This window comes from Oncorhynchus mykiss, unplaced genomic scaffold, assembly GCF_013265735.2.
Source record: "Oncorhynchus mykiss isolate Arlee unplaced genomic scaffold, USDA_OmykA_1.1 un_scaffold_144, whole genome shotgun sequence".
NCBI classification, from domain to species: Eukaryota; Metazoa; Chordata; class Actinopteri; order Salmoniformes; family Salmonidae; genus Oncorhynchus; species Oncorhynchus mykiss.
Window position 1 is genome coordinate 970,459 of NW_023493665.1, and position 22,042 is coordinate 992,500.

Genomic DNA, 22,042 nt, shown 5'->3' on the forward strand with positions numbered 1-22,042 from the left:
CAAGAGTGCGAAACTCAATAGAGTAGTCTGTTATGGATCGATTACCTTGACATAGGGAAGACAGGACCCTGGAAGCCTCCTCCCCAAAAACAGATCGATCAAAAACCCGTATCATCTCCTCCTTAAAGTCCTGATACTGGTTAGTACACTCAGCCCTTGCCTCCCAGATTGCCGTGCCCCACTCACGAGCCCGTCCAGTAAGGAGAGATATGATGTAGGCGATACGAGCAGTGCTCCTGGAGTAAGTGTTGGGCTGGAGAGAAAACACAATATCACACTGGGTGAGGAACGAGCGGCATTCAGTGGGCTCCCCAGAGTAACACGGCGGGTTATTGATTCTGGGCTCCGGAGATTCGAAAGCCCTGGAAGTGGCCGGTGGATCGAGGCGGAGATGGTGAACCTGTTCTGTGAGGTTGGAGACTTGGGTGGCCAGGGTCTCAACGGCATGTCGAGCAGCAGACAATTCCTGCTCGTGTCTGCCTAGCATCGCTCCCTGGATCTCGACGGCTGAGTGGAGAGGATCCGAAGTCGCTGGGTCCATTCTTGGTCGGATTCTTCTGTCAGGTGCGTGAATGAGGACCCAAAAGCGAATTAACAAAACAGAGTTTCTTTAATGACGAAACACACGTAGGCTCAGATGGACAGGCAGATTCCGACAGGACAGGACAAGGTTAGATGAACAGGCAGATTCCGACAGGACAGGACAAGGTTGCAGCAAACACGACGATAGTCTGGTTCAGGCATGAGTAACACAAACGAGAATCCGACAAAGACAGGAGCAGGAACAGAGAGAGATATAGAGACCTAATCAGAGGGAAAAAGGGAACAGGTGGGAAAAGGGGTGAACGAGGTAGTTAGAGAAGACAAGGCACAGCTGGGGGAAAGAGGGGAAGAAAAGGTAACCTAATACGACCAGCAGAGGGAGACAGGGTGAAGAGAAAGAACAGGAACAGGACACAACATGACAATACATGACACGCAGACCATTATTCACTGGAACTAAGGGGCCTAACCCGAACCGTGAAAAACAGCCGCAGACCATTATTCACTGGAACTAAGGGGCCTAACCCGAACCGTGAAAAACAGCCGCAGACCATTATTCCTCATCCACCAAACTTTACAGTTGGCATTATGCATTGGGACAGGTCGTGTTCTCCTGGCATCCGCCAAACCCAGGTTCGTCCGTCAGACTGCCAGATGGTGAAGCGTGATTCATAACTCCAGAGAACACTGCTCCGGGGTGCAATGGCGGCGATCTTTACACCACTCCAGCCAACGCTTGGCATTGCAACATGGTGATCTTTAAGCTTGTGTGTTGCTGCTCGGCCATGGAAGCCCATTTCATGAAGCTCCCGACGAACAGGTCTTGTGCCGACGTTGCTTCCAGAGGCAGTTTGGAACTCGGTAGTGAGTGTTGCTTCCAGAGGCAGTTTGGAACTCGGTAGTGAGTGTTGCAACAGAGGACAGGCGATTTTTACATGCTTCAGCACTTTGCGGTCCCGTTATGTGAGCGTGTGTGGCCTACCACTTCGCGGCTGAGCCGTTTCCACTTCACAATAACAGCACTTACAGTTGACCAGGGCAGCTCTAGCAGGGCAGAAATCTGACAAACGGACTTGTTGTAAAGGTGGCATCCTATTACGGTGCCACATTGAAAGTCACTGAGCTCTTCAGTACGGGCCATTCTACTATCAATGTTTGTCTATGGAGATTGCATGGCCGTGTGCTCAATTTTGTACACCTATCAGCAACGGGTGTGGTTGAAATAGCAAAATCCATTCATTTGATGGGGTGTCCACATACTTCTGGCCATGTTGTTTAGGTATAGACGAGTTGGACAGATGGTGAATATCTACACTCAGAAAAAAAGGTGCAATTTAGAACCCTTTCCAAAGACGGTTCTACATGGAACCCAAAATAGTTCTATCCGGAACCAAAAAAGGGTTCTCCTTTGAGGACAGCCACAAAACCCTTTTTTAAATGTTCGCCTCCTCGTCTCCTTTCCTTCATCACTTCCTTTTCATTATGTTGAATCAGTTGGGAGGAAGGAGAGGAGACGAGGGAACCCCCTTGATACATCTACAGATAACAGACACTGTCCTTGCTGCAGGATCCAATGGCCAAAGGTTTCAGCTGTGGTTTAATCCCAAACAGTGTAAAGAATGGGAAGCACTTCCTACCGTCTGTATGTGTACTTTCTATTATTACGTTAGGAGACAACACAGACCAGAGTTAGTCAAGGCTGCCAGCCATGCCCCAATCCTTCAGGCTGAAACCTTCTGGCTTTATGAAGTGGAGACAACACAGACCAGAGTTAGTCAAGGCTGCCAGCCATGCCCCAATCCTTCAGGCTGAAACCTTCTGGCTTTATGAAATGGAGACAACACAGACCAGAGTTAGTCAAGGCTGCCAGCCATGCCCCAATCCTTCAGGCTGAAACCTTCTGGCTTTATGAAATGGAGACAACACAGACCAGAGTTAGTCAAGGCCATGCCCCAATCCTTCAGGCTGAAACCTTCTGGCTTTATGAAGTGGAGACAACACAGACCAGAGTTAGTCAAGGCCATGCCCCAATCCTTCAGGCTGAAACCTTCTGGCTTTATGAAGTGGAGACAACACAGACCAGAGTTAGTCAAGGCCATGCCCCAATCCTTCAGGCTGAAACCTTCTGGCTTTATGAAGTGGAGACAACACAGACCAGAGTTAGTCAAGGCCATGCCCCAATCCTTCAGGCTGAAACCTTCTGGCTTTATGAAGTGGAGACAACACAGACCAGAGTTAGTCAAGGCCATGCCCCAATCCTTCAGGCTGAAACCTTCTGGCTTTATGAAGTGGAGACAACACAGACCAGAGTTAGTCAAGGCCATGCCCCAATCCTTCAGGCTGAAACCTTCTGGCTTTATGAAGTGGAGACAACACAGACCAGAGTTAGTCAAGGCCATGCCCCAATCCTTCAGGCTGAAACCTTCTGACTTTATGAAGTGGAGACAACACAGACCAGAGTTAGTCAAGGCCATGCCCAATCCTTCAGGCTGAAACCTTCTGGCTTTATGAAGTGGAGACAACACAGACCAGAGTTAGTCAAGGCTGTGCTGCCAGCCATGCCCCAATCCTTCAGGCTGAAACCTTCTGGATTTATGAAGTGGAGACAACACAGCCTGTCAGTCAGCGGTCTACATGGAGCTGTCAGTCAGCGGTCTACATGGAGCTGTTAGTCAGCGGTCTACATGGAGCTGTCAGTCAGCGGTCTACATGGAGCTGTCAGTCAGCGGTCTACATGGAGCTGTCAGTCAGCGGTCTACATGGAGCTGTCAGTCAGCGGTCTACACAGCCTGTCAGTCAGCGGTCTACATGGAGCTGTCAGTCAGCGGTCTACATGGAGCTGTCAGTCAGCGGTCTACACAGCCTGTCAGTCAGCGGTCTACACAGCCTGTCAGTCAGCGGTCTACATGGAGCTGTCAGTCAGCGGTCTACATGGAGCTGTCAGTCAGCGGGCTACACAGCCTGTCAGTCAGCGGTCTACACAGCCTGTCAGTCAGCGGTCTACATGGAGCTGTCAGTCAGCGGTCTACATGGAGCTGTCAGTCAGCGGTCTACATGGAGCTGTCAGTCAGCGGTCTACATGGAGCTGTCAGTAGCGGTCTACATTGAGCTGTCAGTCAGCGGTCTACACGGAGCTGTCAGTCAGCGGTCTACACAGCCTGTCAGTCAACGGTCTACACGGAGCTGTCAGTCAGCGGTCTACATGGAGCTGTCAGTCAGCGGTCTACATGGAGCTGTCAGTCAGCGGTCTACACTGAGCTGTCAGTCAGCAGTCTACATGGAGCTGTCAGTCAGCGGTCTACACTGAGCTGTCAGTCAGCGGTCTACACAGCCTGTCAGTCAGCGGTCTACATGAAGCTGTCAGTCAGCAGTCTACACAGCCTGTCAGTCAGCGGTCTACAGGGAGCTGTTATCCTCATATCCCCTCTGGGATCAGGGTAGTAGACAACTTCAGAGGGAAAGAGGTAATTTATAGCCTGTTTAACATTATTGACCATCTCTGGTAAACCTGGCTGTCTGAACTAACAGTCCCATATCGCCACCTAGTGTCAGTCAGGTAAGTTGCTGTTGACTTCCCAACTTCACATGTCCCTGTCGTCCCTGTGGACAGCATGCTTGTTACAAGGGGTTTGAGTCTCTATGGCACAGGTGGGGTTCTTTCCCCACAACCACAGGGTCTGTGGTTCAAACCCCTTACAGGCTGTTTCCTGTCCTTTACTTCAACTTAACATCCAATCACACCTACTTACTACAACTAAACATCCAATCACACCTACTTACTACAACTAAACATCCAATCACACCTACTTACTACAACTAAACATCCAATCACACCTACTTACTACAACTAAACATCCAATCACACCTACTTACTACAACTAAACATCCAATCACACCTACTTACCACAACTAAACATCCAATCACACCTACTTACTACAACTAAACATCCAATCACACCACAGTATCCCATCATCATGTCTCCAATCACACCTACTTACTACAACTAAACATCCAATCACACCTACTTACTACAACTAAACATCCAATCACACCTACTTACTACAACTAAACATCCAATCACACCTGCTTACTACAACTAAACATCCAATCACACCTACTTACTACAACTAAACATCCAATCACACCTACTTACTACAACTAAACATCCAATCACACCACAGTATCCCATCATCATGTCTCCAATCACACCTACTTACTACAACTAAACATCCAATCACACCTACTTACTACAACTAAACATCCAATCACACCACAGTATCCCATCATCATGTCTCCAATCACACCTACTTACTACAACTAAACATCCAATCACACCTACTTACTACAACTAAACATCCAATCACACCACAGTATCCCATCACCACGTCTCCAAACACACCTACTTACTACAACTAAACATCCAATCACACCACAGTATCCCATCACCACGTCTCCAAACACACCTACTTACTACAACTAAACATCCAATCACAGCACAGTACCCCATCACCACGTCTCCAAACACACCTACTTAGTACAACTAAACATCCAATCACACCTACTTACTACAACTAAACATCCAATCACAGCACAGTACCCCATCACCACGTCTCCAAACACACCTACTTAGTACAACTAAACATCCAATCACACCACAGTATCCATCACCACGTCTCCAAACACACCTACTTACTACAACTAAACATCCAATCACACCTACTTAGTACAACTAAACATCCAATCACACCACAGTATCCATCACCACGTCTCCAAACACACCTACTTACTACAACTAAACATCCAATCACACCTACTTACTACAACTAAACATCCAATCACACCACAGTATCCATCACCACGTCTCCAAACACAGAATAAACTGGCAACAGAAAAAGACATTACTGCAGTGGCCCAACTTTCTAATTAATAAATATTCTCACATTGTAATAAACAACCACAAACAGAGCTTCAGAACAGCTTTGACCACACCCCCAGACCGTTTGACCACACCCCCAGACCGTTTGACCACACCCCCAGACCGGTTGACCACACCCCCAGACAGTTTGACCACACCCCCAGGCAGTTTGACCACACCCCCAGACCGTTTGACCACACCCCCAGACAGTTTGACCACACCCCCAGGCAGTTTGACCACACCCCTAGACAGTTTGACCACATCCCCAGGCAGTTTGACCACACCCCTAGACAGTTGGACCACACCCCCAGACAGTTTGACCACACCCCCAGACAGTTTGACCACACCCCTAGACACTTTGACCACACCCCCAGACAGTTTGACCACACCCCCAGACAGTTTGACCACACCCCCAGACAGTTTGACCACACCCCCAGACAGTTTGACCACACCCTCAGGCAGTTTGACCACACCCCCAGACCGTTTGACCACACCCCCAGACCGTTTGACCACACCCCCAGACAGCACGCTCCCTGAAATTATTGTCTTCAAACAAACAGATGACTGTCTTCAAACACCGCAACAACACCACACAATATGCACCTAACGGTTAAGAACATTGTGGATGAATAGTAATACAATGCACTGTGTGGCCCCTTCTACACTTTCACCCACAGATCACAGTTTAATCTGTTGTTGCTAGCAATATTCATAAAAAAACAACAGGGGTCAGCAGACCCCACTTTGGGAACCGCTAAACACCAATTTATGCTTGATCCGAAATGTGGTAGGAGGCTTAGAAGCAAGAGGCATGCAGAGGCTCCGTACAGTATCGTACGCCTCTCAAATGTTGTAACGATGTGGAGGACTCGGTACAGTATCGTACGCCTCTCAAATGTTGTAACGATGTGGAGGACTCGGTACAGTATCGTACGCCTCTCAAATGTTGTAACGATGTGGAGGACTCGGTACAGTATCGATGTGGAGGACTCGGTACAGTAACGATGTGGAGGGCTCGGTACAGTAACGATGTGGAGGACTCGGTACAGTAACGATGTGGAGGGCTCGGTACAGTAACGATGTGGAGGACTCGGTACAGTAACGATGTGGAGGGCTCGGTATAGTAACGATGTGGAGGGCTCGGTACAGTAACGATGTGGAGGGCTCGGTACAGTAACGATGTGGAGGGCTCGGTACAGTAACGATGTGGAGGGCTCGGTACAGTAACGATGTGGAGGGCTCGGTACAGTAACGATGTGGAGGGCTCGGTACAGTAACGATGTGGAGGGCTCGGTACAGTAACGATGTGGAGGACTCGGTACAGTATCGATGTGGAGGGCTCGGTACAGTAACGATGTGGAGGGCTCGGTACAGTAACGATGTGGAGGACTCGGTACAGTAACGATGTGGAGGGCTCGGTACAGTAACGATGTGGAGGACTCGGTACAGTAACGATGTGGAGGGCTCGGTATAGTAACGATGTGGAGGGCTCGGTACAGTAACGATGTGGAGGGCTCGGTACAGTAACGATGTGGAGGACTCGGTACAGTAACGATGTGGAGGGCTCGGTACAGTAACGATGTGGAGGGCTCGGTATAGTAACGATGTGGAGGGCTCGGTACAGTAACGATGTGGAGGGCTCGGTACAGTAACGATGTGGAGGGCTCGGTACAGTAACGATGTGGAGGGCTCGGTACAGTAACGATGTGGAGGGCTCGGTACAGTAACGATGTGGAGGGCTCGGTACAGTAACGATGTGGAGGGCTCGGTACAGTAACGATGTGGAGGGCTCGGTACAGTAACGATGTGGAGGGCTCGGTACAGTAACGATGTGGAGGGCTCGGTATAGTAACGATGTGGAGGGCTCGGTACAGTAACGATGTGGAGGACTCGGTACAGTAACGATGTGGAGGGCTCGGTACAGTAATGATGTGGAGGACTCGGTATAGTAACGATGTGGAGGACTCGGTACAGTATCGATGTGGAGGGCTCGGTACAGTAACGATGTGGAGGACTCGGTACAGTAACGATGTGGAGGGCTCGGTACAGTAATGATGTGGAGGACTCGGTATAGTAACGATGTGGAGGGCTCGGTACAGTATCGATGTGGAGGACTCGGTACAGTATCGATGTGGAGGGCTCGGTACAGTAACGATGTGGAGGGCTCGGTACAGTATCGATGTGGAGGACTCGGTATAGTAACGATGTGGAGGGCTCGGTACAGTAACGATGTGGAGGGCTCGGTACAGTAACGATGTGGAGGGCTCGGTACAGTAACGATGTGGAGGGCTCGGTATAGTAACGATGTAGAGGGCTCGGTACAGTAACGATGTGGAGGGCTCGGTACAGTAACGATGTGGAGGGCTCGGTACAGTAACGATGTGGAGGGCTCGGTATAGTAACGATGTGGAGGGCTCGGTACAGTATCGATGTGGAGGACTCGGTACAGTAACGATGTGGAGGGCTCGGTACAGTAACGATGTGGAGGGCTCGGTACAGTAACGATGTGGAGGGCTCGGTACAGTAACGATGTGGAGGGCTCGGTACAGTAACGATGTGGAGGGCTCGGTACAGTAACGATGTGGAGGGCTCGGTACAGTAACGATGTGGAGGACTCGGTATAGTAACGATGTGGAGGGCTCGGTACAGTAACGATGTGGAGGACTCGGTACAGTATCGATGTGGAGGACGATTGTCATTATGGGGTATTGTGATGTCATTATGGGGTATGGTGTGTAGATTGATGAGGGTAAAAACTATTTAATACATTCTAGAATAAGACTGTAACGTAACAAAATGTGTAAAAACTTTAAGGGGTCTGAATACTTTCCGAATGCACCGTAGCTCCGCATTGACATGATTGGTTGAAGGTAGGAGGTCCTATTCACTTCCTTGACAACTTCCTCCAGAATAGCTCCGCTCCCCCGCTAAGCACAAGAAGTATGAAAGCCCTGATGTCTGCGGAGGCTGTTTCGCAATAAATGCTGTACTGTCACTTCAGATGGTGGATTGACCAATGCAGAACCTTTATGGGCTTTTATCAGAGACAGAAGAGTTCCTATACTGTCAATGAACCAAACAGACCAGACTCAGCTGCTAATGCTTTGGTGTCTATTTATTTTATTTGACCTTTATTTAACCAGGCAAGTCAGTTAAGAACACATTCTTATTTTCAATGACAGCCTAGGAACAGTGGGTTAAGTGCCTGTTCAGGGGAAGAACAACAGATTTGTACCTTGTCAGCTTGTCAGGGGTTTGAACTTGCAACCTTCCGGTTACTTCCGGTTACTTCCGGTTACTAGTCCAAAGCTCTAACCACTAGGCTACGCTGCCACCCCTTCTATGGAAGAGCCACCCCATTAAGCAGATTGGGTACTGATCATTTTAATTTATCCACCATTATTTGGTTTTAAACACTTACATTTTTTTTATTTTTATACCTGTGCCCCACTAATTAGGTTCCCATGGAAACACTGACCAGGACAATGTTTCCTTACTATTTAATAGTCCATGTTTAAACCTTGAACAAAGACAAATAAGCCTATACTATTAGCTATAGGCAGTGTATGAAATAGTTACAGGACTTCTTTCGTTGCTATTGACTTAATTTATGTGTCATTAGACACCTTTTTTGAGGATGACTCCTGTGGCTCATTTGATTGTTCTAAATAGTGTACTGTCCCTTTAAAAAAAAGTCCTTCCCGGTCTCTCTTCACTGTTTTTACCGGCCACGTTTCCCCCCTCTAAACTATACTGTACTTACTTGTCTTTGGTGTCGGTCTTCAACCTATTTCTCTGCTCTTGTTTCCATTGTTACTCTGTCCGATCATGGCAGCTCATTCTATCGACGAACCGTTCCCTTTCCACGGGTTGCTCCCTAAAAAAGAGACCGGCGCTGCGTCTTATCTCACTAGGTTCCCCGAGTACGATGGACGGGGTGTTGTCATCGCTATCCTCGACACTGGCGTGGACCCAGGGGCCCCGGGCATGCAGGTAAATTTACCCCGGTGCTTTTACAGACTACTAGGCCTCATTCAAAATTCACGACTAGCTAGTGATTTATTTTTTACCGGTGCTACCTTGTCACTGCAATCTAGTAAAACTAGTTAGAAACTACTGTTCATCTAATTTACATTTTAACGAGAAAACAGCTAACGCCTTGTTGTTGTTGTAACATGACAGTCCCCTGGGTCTGTCGGTAAATTAGCTCAGTTTAGCGTAGATGGCTAATTTAACAAGCTAAGATCATATAGCAAACCATCAGAACATAATGTCCTAGTTAGCTACACCATAAAATACTGACAGACCATTGATTTTGGCAGGACTAGTGTTAATATTTCCCCACCATAACATAAGAAAAAAAAAATAGATGATTATTGTTGCTGACATGTTTAATTTGAAATGCTTCAGTGACTAGCTAGTGAGTTGCTGTGACTTAGTGGTGGAACTGGGGGACGCTGATGGAAACAGGATCAAACATCTGTTGAGAGCCCTCACTCAACTGTAGAGGCCCTGTCCTGTATGTCCTGTCTAGTTACTGTCTGTCTGTCTGTCTGTATGCCCTGTCTAGTTACTGTCTGTCCTGTATGCCCTGTCTAGTTACTGTATGTCCTGTATGCCCTGTCTAGTTACTGTCTGTCTGTCTGTATGCCCTGTCTAGTTACTGTCTGTCCTGTATGCCCTGTCTAGTTACTGTCTGTCCTGTATGCCCTGTCTAGTTACTGTCTGTCTGTCCTGTATGTCCTGTCTAGTTACTGTCTGTCTGTCTGTCTGTATGCCCTGTCTAGTTACTGTCTGTCCTGTATGCCCTGTCTAGTTACTGTCTGTCTGTATTGTATGCCCTGTCTAGTTACTGTCTGTCTGTCCTGTATGCCCTGTCTAGTTACTGTCTGTCTGTCCTGTCTGTCCTGTCTAGTTACTGCCTGTCTGTCCTGTCTACCCTGTCTAGTTACTGTCTGTCTGTCCTGTATGCCCTGTCTAGTTACTGTCTGTCCTGTATGCCCAGTCTAGTTACTGTCTGTCTGTCCTGTATGCCCTGTCTAGTTACTGTCTGTCCTGTCTAGTTACTGTCTGTCTGTCCTGTATGCCCTGTCTAGTTACTGTCTGTCCTGTCTGTCCTGTCTAGTTACTGTCTGTCTGTCCTGTCTACCCTGTCTAGTTACTGTCTGTCCTGTATGCCCTGTCTAGTTACTGTCTGTCCTGTATGCCCTGTCTAGTTACTGTCTGTCCTGTATGCCCTGTCTAGTTACTGTCTGTCCTGTATGCCCTGTCTAGTTACTGTCTGTCCTGTATGCCCTGTCTAGTTACTGTCTGTCCTGTATGCCCTGTCTAGTTACTGTCTGTCTGTATTGTATGCCCTGTCTAGTTACTGTCTGTCTGTCCTGTATGCCCTGTCTAGTTACTGTCTGTCTGTCCTGTATGCCCTGTCTAGTTACTGTCTGTCTGTCCTGTCTACCCTGTCTAGTTACTACCTAGCTACTGTTTGTCTGTCTGCCCTGTCTAGCTACTGTCTGTCTGTCTGTGCTTCCTAGCCACACCACTCAGCCCTCTGCTAAAGACCAAAGGTTTCTCTCTGACTCGAACATGAGTAGGTCGATATCAGTTGGTATAGATGTTCAGAATATTACACTATTATATTGATACATCACTGACGGTGTCGTTTGTCTATAAATCTAATTTTATTTGTCACATATACACATGGTTAGCAGATGTTATTGGTCACATACACATGGTTAGCAGATGTTATTGGTCACATACACATGGTTAGCAGATGTTATTGGTCACATACACATGGTTAGCAGATGTTATTGGTCACATACACATGGTTAGCAGATGTTATTGGTTACATACACATGGTTAGCAGATGTTATTGGTTACATGCACATGGTTAGCAGATGTTATTGGTTACATACACATGGTTAGCAGATGTTATTGGTCACATGGTTAGCAGATGTTATTGGTCACATACACATGGTTAGCAGATGTTATTGGTCACATACACATGGTTAGCAGATGTTATTGGTCACATACACATGGTTAGCAGATGTTATTGGTTACATACACATGGTTAGCAGATGTTATTGGTTACATGCACATGGTTAGCAGATGTTATTGGTTACATACACATGGTTAGCAGATGTTAATGGTCACATACACATGGTTAGCAGATGTTATTGGTCACATACACATGGTTAGCAGATGTTATTGGTTACATACACATGGTTAGCAGATGTTAATGGTTACATACACATGGTTAGCAGATGTTAATGGTCACATACACATGGTTAGCATATGTTAATGGTCACATACACATGGTTAGCAGATGTTATTGGTCACATGGTTAGCAGATGTTATTGGTCACATGGTTAGCAGATGTTATTGGTTACATACACATGGTTAGCAGATGTTATTGGTTACATACACATGGTTAGCAGATGTTATTGGTTACATACACATGGTTAGCAGATGTTAATGCGAGTGTAGTGAAATGCTTGTGCTTCTAGTTCTGACAGTGCAGTAATATCTAACAAGTAATCTAACAATTCCCCAACAACTACCTCATACACACAAATCTAAAGGGGTGAATGAGAATATGTACATATAAATATATGGATGAGAGATGGCTGAGCGGCATAGACAAGGTGCAATAGATGGTATAGAATACAGTATATACATATATGAGTAATATAAGATATGTAAACATTATTAAAGTGGCATTGTTTTAAGTGACTAGTGATCCAATTTTTAAAGTGGCATGTGATTGGGTCTCCATGTTGGCAGCAGCCTCTCTGAGGTAGTGATGGCTGTTTATCAGTCTGATGGTCTGGAGATAGAAGCTGTTGACCAGTCTGATGGGTCTGGAGGTAGAAGCTGTTGACCAGTCTGATGGGTCTGGAGGTAGAAGTTGTTGACCAGTCTGATGGGTCTGGAGGTGGAAGCTGTTGACCAGTCTGATGGGTCTGGAGGTGGAAGCAGTTGACCAGTCTGATGGGTCTGGAGGTGGAAGCTGTTGACCAGTCTGATGGGTCTGGAGATGGAAGCTGTTGACCAGTCTGATGGGTCTGGAGATAGAAGCTGTTGACCAGTCTGATGGGTCTGGAGGTGGAAGCTGTTGACCAGTCTGATGGGTCTGGAGATAGAAGCTGTTTAGCAGTCAGGATTAGTTGCACTGTGTCACCAGTATGTCAAGGTGTACTCATTGTGGAAACATAATTTGTATGTTGTGTCGGGGTCAGAGAGGGTTTGTGTGTTTTTCGGTCAGATAGTGTGTGTGTGTATTTTACACTCTTCAACATCTGTGTCCTCTCTCCCTCAGACCACGACGGAGGGCAAGCCGAAGATCGTTGACATCATCGATACGACGGGCAGTGGAGATGTCACCATGGCGACGGTGGTGGAGCCTAAAGACGGAGAGGTGACCGGGCTGTCCGGGAGGACGCTCAAGGTACGCTACCCTCGACACGCTGCCACTTCCTGGTCACACTCTCTCTGTACAGACTGTTAGCCTGTAGTTACATGTCTCTCTGTACAGACTGTTAGCCTGTAGTTACATAAACACATGTCTCTCTCTGTCCTCAGATCCCTCATGCCTGGGATAATCCATCAGGAAAGTACCACATTGGGATCAAAAATGGATATGAGTTGTTCCCTAAAGCTCTCCGAGAGAGAATCCAGGTATGGAGTGGATTTGTGTGGCCAAGTAACGAGGATTTGCACGTTGATATACACGACCAAAAGTATGTGGACACCTGCTCGTCCAGCGTCTCATTCCAAAATCATGACCATTAATATGGAGTTGGACCCCCCTTTGCTGCTATAACAGCCTCCACTCTTCTGGGAAGGCTTTCCTCTAGATGTTGGAACATTGCTGCTATAACAGCCTCCACTCTTCTGGGAAGGCTTTCCACTAGATGTAGGAACATTGCTGCTATAACAGCCTCCTCTTCTGGGAAGACTTTCCACTAGATGTTGGAACATTGCTGCAGGGACTTGCTTCCATTCAGCCACGAGCATTAGTGAGGTCAGGCACTGATGTTGGGTGATTAGGCCTTTGATGGGGTTGAGGTCAGAGCTCTTTGCAGGCCAGTCAAGTTCTTCCACACTGATTTCGACAAACCATTTCTGTATGGACCTTGCTTTGTGCACGGGAGCATAGTCATGCTGAAACAGGAAAGGGCCTTCCCCAAACTGTTGCCACACAGTTGGAAGCACAGAATCATCTAGAATGTCATTGTATGCTGTAGCGTTAAGATTTCCCTTCACTGGAACTAAGGGGCCAAAACCATTATTCCTCCTCCACCAAACTTTACAGTTGGCACTATGCATTCGGGCTCGTAGCCTTCTCCTGGCATCCACCAAACCCAGATTCGTTCGTCGGACTGCCAGATGGTGAAGTGTGATTCATCACTCCAGAGAACGTGTTTCCACTGCTCCAGAGTCCAATGGTGACTAGCTTTACACCACTCCAGCCGACGCTTGGCATTGTGAATGGTGATCTTAGACTTGTGTGTGGCTGCTCGGCCATGGAAACCCATTTCATGAAGCTCCCGACGAACAGTTCTTGTGCTGACGTTGCTTCCAGAGGCCGTTTGTAACTCGGTAGTGAGGGTTGCAACCGAGGACAGACGACTTTTACGTGGTACGCACTTTAGCAGTCCCATTCTGTGAGCTTGTGTGGCCTACCACTTCGCGGCTGAGCCGTTGTTTCTCCTAGACGTTTCCACTTCACAATAACAGCACTAGCAGTTGCCCGGCGGGAGCTCTAGCAGGACAGAAATCTGACAAACTGACTTGTTGGAAAGGTGGCATCCTATGACGGTGCCACATTGAAAGTCACTGAGTTCTTCAGTAAGGTCATTCTACAGACAGTGTTTGTCTATGGAGATTGCATGGCTGCGTGCTCAATTCTATACACCTGTCAGCAACAGAAATTGCCGAATCCACTAATTTGAAGGGGTGTCCACATACTTTTGTGTATAAATAGTGTATGTTATATTGACCAACAAACACATTGACAAAAGAATGTCTGTGTTGACAGAGGGATGTCTGTGTTGATGTATTGACAGAGGGATGTCTGTGTTGATGTGTTGACAGAGGGATGTCTGTGTTGATGTGTTGACAGAGGGATGTCTGTGTTGATGTATTGACAGAGGGATGTCTGTGTTGATGTGTTGACAGAGGGATGTCTGTGTTGATGTGTTGACAGAGGGATGTCTGTGTTGATGTGTTGACAGAGGGATGTCTGTGTTGATGTGTTGACAGAGGGATGTCTGTGTTGATGTGTTGACAGAGGGATGTCTGTGTTGATGTATTGACAGAGGGATGTCTGTGTTGATGTGTTGACAGAGGGATGTCTGTGTTGATGTATTGACAGAGGGATGTCTGTGTTGATGTGTTGACAGAGGGATGTCTGTGTTGATGTGTTGACAGAGGGATGTCTGTGTTGATGTATTGACAGAGGGATGTCTGTGTTGATGTGTTGACAGAGGGATGTCTGTGTTGATGTGTTGACAGAGGGATGTCTGTGTTGATGTGTTGACAGAGAGATGTCTGTGTTGATGTATTGACAGAGGGATGTCTGTGTTGATGTGTTGACCAACAGAAAGAGCGGAAGGAGAAAATGTGGGATCCAGCACACAGAGCAGCTCTGGCCGAAGCCAGTCGTCGGGCAGAACAGTTTGACCTTGCTCACCCCTCCCCCTCACAGGTAACACTTTGACCTCTCCCCTAACCCTCACAGGTAACACTTTGACCTCTCCCCTAACCCTCACAGGTAACACTTTGACCTCTCCCCTAACCCTCACAGGTAACACTTTGACCCCTCCCCCTCACAGGTAACACTTTGACCTCTCCCCTAACCCTCACAGGTAACACTTTGACCTCTCCCCTAACCCTCACAGGTAACACTTTGACCTCTCCCCTAACCCTCACAGGTAACACTTTGACCTCTCCCCTAACCCTCACAGGTAACACTTTGACCTCTCCCCTAACAGGTAACACTGACCTCTCCCCTAACCCTCACAGGTAACACTTTGAACTCTCTCCCTTACAGGTAACACTTTGACCTCTCTCCCTCACAGGTAACACTTTGACCTCTCCCCTCCCCCTCACAGGTAACACTTTTACCTCTCCCCTAACCCTCACAGGTAACACTTTGACCTCTCCCCTAACAGGTCAGTTAAACTCTCTGCTCATGGGTAAATGTGGTGTGGACGTAAACAGCATTAGATGTTTAAAACAACATTGGGATTGTTCAAATTTAGAAACAATCCCTTTCTGAATTTATTTGTATTAATTATTTATTTTTTGGGGTTCAAAATGTAAATTGTCACTAACATCATCATCGTACAGGGAAATGCTGAAATGTCCTCAGTCAATAAGTTGTCAACCCTTTTTGTTATGTCCTGAGGAAACTGCTCAGGGAGTTCACCATTTTTATTTTATTTTACCTTTATTTAACTAGGCAAGTCAGTTAAGAACAAATTCTTATTTTCAATGACGGCCTAGGAACAGTGGGTTAACTGGTCTAGGAACAGTGGGTTAACTGGTCTAGGAACAGTGGGTTAACTGGTCTAGGAACAGTGGGTTAACTGGTCTAGGAACAGTGGGTTAACTGGTCTAGGAACAGTGGGTTAACTGGTCTAGGAACAACTGCCTTGTTCAGGGGGAAGAACAACCCTTGTCAGCTCAGGGGTTTGAACTTGCAACCTTCCGGTTACTAGTCCAACGCTCTAACCACTAGGCTACCTGCTACCATGAGGCCAATGGTGACTTTAAAACAGCTACAGAGTTGAACGGATGTGATAGGAGAAACCTGAGGATGGATCAACAACGGTGGAGTGACTCCACAACACTAACCCACAGTAAATGACGGAGGGAAGGAAACCTGTACAGGATTAAAAACATTCCCAAAACATGCTTCCTGTTTGCAGTAAACCGGGTTCGGACAAGATGCTGAAAGTATCTTGGATTTGGCTCTGAGATTCACACCTTGAAAATCTGACCTGTTGGTACTTTATAATTAGAATGAGTGAAGAACCGATAATAATCAGATATTATATTATAGATATATTCACGAAATATATTACAAAAATGTATTGGTCTTGTAAATGAATTTTGGAGGCAGACGTCAGAGTTTAGTTTCCTCACGTGTTTCCTGCTCTGGTCGCCAGGCTCCACCCACACTGTCACTCAGCCAGGCTCCACCCACACTGTCACTCAGCCAGGCTCCACCCACGCTGTCACTCAGCCAGGCTCCACCCACACTGTCACTCAGCCAGGCTCCACCCACACTGTCACTCAGCCAGGCAGGTACAGAACTGATGGATTAGGCACCGCCCACGCTGTCACTCAGCCAGGCAGGTACAGAACTGATTGATTAGGCACCGCCCACGCTGTCACTCAGCCAGGCAGGTACAGAACTGATTGATTAGGCACCGCCCACGCTGTCACTCAGCCAGGCAGGTACAGAACTGATTGATTAGGCACCGCCAAACGTCACGTCGATCGCTAAAATGCCAGACAAATGTAGATTCCATCCTGCCTTTTTGTGCGTTTGGAAAATGTCTGGGATGTTTTTATTTCAGCTCATGAAACATGGGACCAACCCTTCACATGAGGTTCTAACTGTGGAATTCAGTGGTTGGTTTTCACCAGACATAACGGGACACATCTCGTCCAAAAAGTTGACTCCCCAAGTTTAGCCAAAAAGCACCTGGATGATCGTCGAGTGACTTGGAAGAATGTTCTATAGACAGATGAGTCAAAAGAATATAACTCTCTTTGGCGAAAACTGCAACGAGCCGTCACCTCGATGAGAAGTGGGACATGGAGGAGAGGGACAACTGCAACGAGCCGTCACCTCGATGAGAAGTGGGACATGGAGGAGAGGGACAACTGCAACGAGCCGTCACCTCGATGAGAAGAGGGACAACTGCAACGAGCCGTCACCTCGATGAGAAGTGGGACATGGAGGAGAGGGACAACTGCAACGAGCCGTCACCTCGATGAGAAGTGGGACATGGAGGAGAGGGACATGGAGGAGAGGGACAACTGCAACGAGCCGTCACCTCGATGAGAAGTGGGACATGGAGGAGAGGGACATGGAGGAGCGGGACAACTGCAACGAGCCGTCACCTCGATGAGAAGTGGGACATGGAGGAGAGGGACATGGAGGAGAGGGACAACTGCAACGAGCCGTCACCTCAATGAGAAGTGGGACATGGAGGAGAGGGACAACTGCAACGAGCCGTCACCTCGATGAGAAGTGGGACATGGAGGAGCGGGACAACTGCAACGAGCCGTCACCTCGATGAGAAGTGGGACATGGAAGTCTGTCGTGGCAGCTACAAGTCCCATGAAGTGGGACATGGAAGTCCCATGAAGTGGGACATGGAAGTCCCATGAAGTGGGACATGGAAGTCCCATGTAGTGGGACATGGAAGTCGAGGACATGGAGGAGAGGGACATGGAAGTCCCATGTAGTGGGACATGGAAGTCGAGGACATGGAGGAGAGGGACATGGAGGAGAGGGACATGGAAGTCCCATGAAGTGGGACATGGAAGTCGAGGACATGGAGGAGAGGGACACATCAGACAACCTTTTTACTGTGGTTTTATTTCAAATCAAATCAAATCAAATTTTATTTGTCACATACACATGGTTAGCAGATGTTAATGCGAGTGTAGCGAAATGCTTGTGCTTCTAGTTCCGACAATGCAGTAATAACCAACAAGTAATCTAACTAACTAACAATTCCAAAACTACTGTCTTGTACACAGTGTGAGGGGATAAAGAATATGTACATAAAGATATATGAATGAGTGATGGTACAGAGCAGCATAGGCAAGATACAGTAGATGGTATCGAGTACAGTATATACATATGAGATGAGTAATGTAGGGTATGTAAACAAAGTGGCATAGTTTAAAGTGGCTGGTGATACATGTATTACATAAGGATACCGTCGATGATATAGAGTACAGTATATACGTATGCATATGAGATGAATAATGTAGGGTAAGTAACATTATATAAGGTAGCATTGTTTAAAGTGGCTAGTGATATATTTACATCATTTCCCATCAATTCCCATTATTAAAGTGGCTGGAGTTGAGACAGTGTGTTGGCAGCAGCCACTCAATGTTAGTGGTGGCTGTTTAACAGTCTGATGGCCTTGAGATAGAAGCTGTTTTTCAGTCTCTCGGTCTCTGCTTTGATGCACCTGTACTGACCTCGCCTTCTGGATGATAGCGGGGTGAACAGGCAGTGGCTCGGGTGGTTGATGTCCTTGATGATCTTTATGGCCTTCCTGTGACATCGGGTGGTGTAGGTGTCCTGGAGGGCAGGTAGTTTGCCCCCGGTGATGCGTTGTGCAGATCTCACTACCCTCTGGAGAGCCTTACGGTTGAGGGCGGAGCAGTTGCCGTACCAGGCGGTGATACAGCCCGCCAGGATGCTCTCGATTGTGCATCTGTAGAAGTTTGTGAGTGCTTTTGGTGACAAGCCAAATTTCTTCAGCCTCCTGAGGTTGAAGAGGCGCTGCTGCGCCTTCTTCACGATGCTGTCTGTGTGAGTGGACCAATTCAGTTTGTCTGTGATGTGTATGCCGAGGAACTTAAAACTTGCTACCCTCTCCACTACTGTTCCATCGATGTGGATAGGGGGGTGTTCCCTCTGCTGTTTCCTGAAGTCCACAATCATCTCCTTAGTTTTGTTGACGTTGAGTGTGAGGTTATTTTCCTGACACCACACTCCGAGGGCCCTCACCTCCTCCCTGTAGGCCGTCTCGTCGTTGTTGGTAATCAAGCCTACCACTGTTGTGTCGTCCGCAAACTTGATGATTGAGTTGGAGGCGTGCGTGGCCACGCAGTCGTTGTTCACCTAAATACCTTTCCTTACCCGTTGTTCACCTAAATACCTTTCCTTACCCGTTGTTCACCTAAATACCTTTCCTTACCCGTTGTTCACCTAAATACCTTTCCTTACCCGTTGTTCACCTAAATACCTTTCCTTACCCGTTGTTCACCTAAATACCTTTCCTTACCTGTTGTTCACCTAAATACCTTTCCTTACCTGTTGTTCACCTAAATACCTTTCCTTACCCGTTGTTCACCTAAATACCTTTCCTTACCCGTTGTTCACCTAAATACCTTTCCTTACCCGTTGTTCACCTAAATACCTTTCCTTACCCGTTGTTCACCTAAATACCTTTCCTTACCCGTTGTTCACCTAAATACCTTTCCTTACCCGTTGTTCACCTAAATACCTTTCCTTACCCGTTGTTCACCTAAATACCTTTCCTTACCCGTTGTTCACCTAAATACCTTTCCTTACCCGTTGTTCACCTAAATACCTTTCCTTACCTGTTGTTCACCTAAATACCGTTTTTGCCTGTTGGTTAGAGCCTGTAAGTAACCAGTAATGGTTTATATACAGTACATTGGGTCCTACCAATGGTTTATATACAGTACATTGGGTCCTACCAATGGTTTACATACAGTACATTGGGTCCTACCAATGGTTTATATGCAGTACATTGGGTCCTACCAATGGTGTTTATACAGTACATTGGGTCCTACCAATGGTTTACATACAGTACATTGGGTCCTACCGGGTCCTACCAATGGTTTACATACAGTACATTGGGTCCTACCGGGTCCTACCAATGGTTTACATACAGTACATTGGGTCCTACCGGGTCCTACCAATGGTTTACATACAGTACATTGGGTCCTACCGGGTCCTACCAATGGTTTATATACAGTACATTGGGTCCTACCGGGTCCTACCGGGTCCTACCAATGCTTTATATACAGTACATTGGGTCCTACCAATGCTTTATATACAGTACATTGGGTCCTACCAATGGTTTATATACAGTACATTGGGTCCTACCGGGTCCTACCGGGTCCTACCAATGGTTTATATGCAGTACATTGGGTCCTACCAATGCTTTATATACAGTACATTGGGTCCTACCAATGGTTTATATACAGTACATTGGGTCCTACCAATGGTTTACATACAGTACATTGGGTCCTACCAATGGTTTATATACAGTACATTGGGTCCTACCAATGGTTTACATACAGTACATTGGGTCCTACCGGGTCCTACCAATGGTTTATATGCAGTACATTGGGTCCTACCAATGGTTTATATGCAGTACATTGGGTCCTACCGGGTCCTACCAATGGTTTATATACAGTACATTGGGTCCTACCAATGGTTTATATGCAGTACATTGGGTCCTACCAATGGTTTACATACAGTACATTGGGTCCTACCAATGGTTTATATGCAGTACATTGGGTCCTACCAATGGTTTATATACAGTACATTGGGTCCTACCAATGGTTTACATACAGTACATTGGGTCCTACCGGGTCCTACCAATGGTTTATATGCAGTACATTGGGTCCTACCAATGGTTTATATACAGTACATTGGGTCCTACCAATGGTTTATATGCAGTACATTGGGTCCTACCAATGGTTTATATGCAGTACATTGGGTCCTACCAATGGTTTATATACAGTACATTGGGTCCTACCAATGGTTTATATACAGTACATTGGGTCCTACCAATGGTTTATATGCAGTACATTGGGTCCTACCAATGGTTTATATACAGTACATTGGGTCATACCAATGGTTTATATACAGTGCATTGGGTCCTACCAATGGTTTACATACAGTATATTGGGTCCTACCAATGGTTTACATACAGTACATTGGGTCCTACCGGGTCATACCAATGGTTTACATACAGTACATTGGGTCCTACCAATGGTTTATATACAGTACATTGGGTCATACCAATGGTTTACATACAGTACATTGGGTCCTACCGGGTCCTACCAATGGTTTATATGCAGTACATTGGGTCCTACCGGGTCCTACCGGGTCCTACCAATGGTTTATATACAGTACATTGGGTCCTACCAATGGTTTATATACAGTACATTGGGTCCTACCAATGGTTTATATACAGTACATTGGGTCATACCAATGGTAGGCTCTGTCTGTTAGGTAGACTGAACTGCCCTGTCTGGTAGGTAGACTGAACTGCCCCGTCTGGTAGGTAGCCAGGACCGTGGTAGACTGAACTGCCCTGTCTGGTAGGTAGACTGAACTGCCTTGTCTGGTAGGTAGCCAGGACCGTGGTAGACTGAACTGCCCTGTCTGGTAGGTAGACTGAACTGCCCTGTCTGTTAGGTCGACTGAACTGCCCCGTCTGGTAGGTAGCCAGGACCGTGGTAGACTGAACTGCCCTGTCTGGTAGGTAGACTGAACTGCTCCGTCTGGTAGGTAGCCAGGACCGTGGTAGACTGAACTGTTCTGTCTGGTAGGTAGCCAGGACCGTGGTAGACTGAACTGCCCTGTCTGGTAGGTAGACTGAACTGCCCTGTCTGGTAGGTAGACTGAACTGCCCTGTCTGGTAGGTAGACTGAACTGCCCCGTCTGGTAGGTAGACTGAACTGCCCCGTCTGGTAGGTAGACTGAACTGCCCCGTCTGGTAGGTAGACTGAACTGCCCCGTCTGGTAGGTAGACTGAACTGCCCTGTCTGGTAGGTAGACT

General features: G+C 47.1%; 1 protein-coding gene across 3 annotated transcripts in view; it reads left to right on the forward strand.

Annotated features, from left to right (window-relative positions):
• Positions 1-9,134: 9,134 nt before the first annotated feature.
• tpp2 (tripeptidyl peptidase 2) overlaps positions 9,135-22,042 on the forward strand; it is a 66,706-nt gene continuing 53,798 nt past the window's right edge. For 2 of the 3 annotated variants that reach the window (XM_036972352.1, XM_036972353.1), the window contains exons 1-4: positions 9,135-9,452; positions 12,775-12,903; positions 13,038-13,133; positions 15,061-15,165. In XM_036972352.1, coding sequence (XP_036828247.1) covers positions 9,288-9,452; positions 12,775-12,903; positions 13,038-13,133; positions 15,061-15,165 — 495 coding nt within the window. In that variant the 5' untranslated portion in view covers positions 9,135-9,287. The remainder of the gene's footprint in view (positions 9,453-12,774; positions 12,904-13,037; positions 13,134-15,060; positions 15,166-22,042) is intronic. The other variant, XM_036972354.1, reaches the window with a different exon arrangement.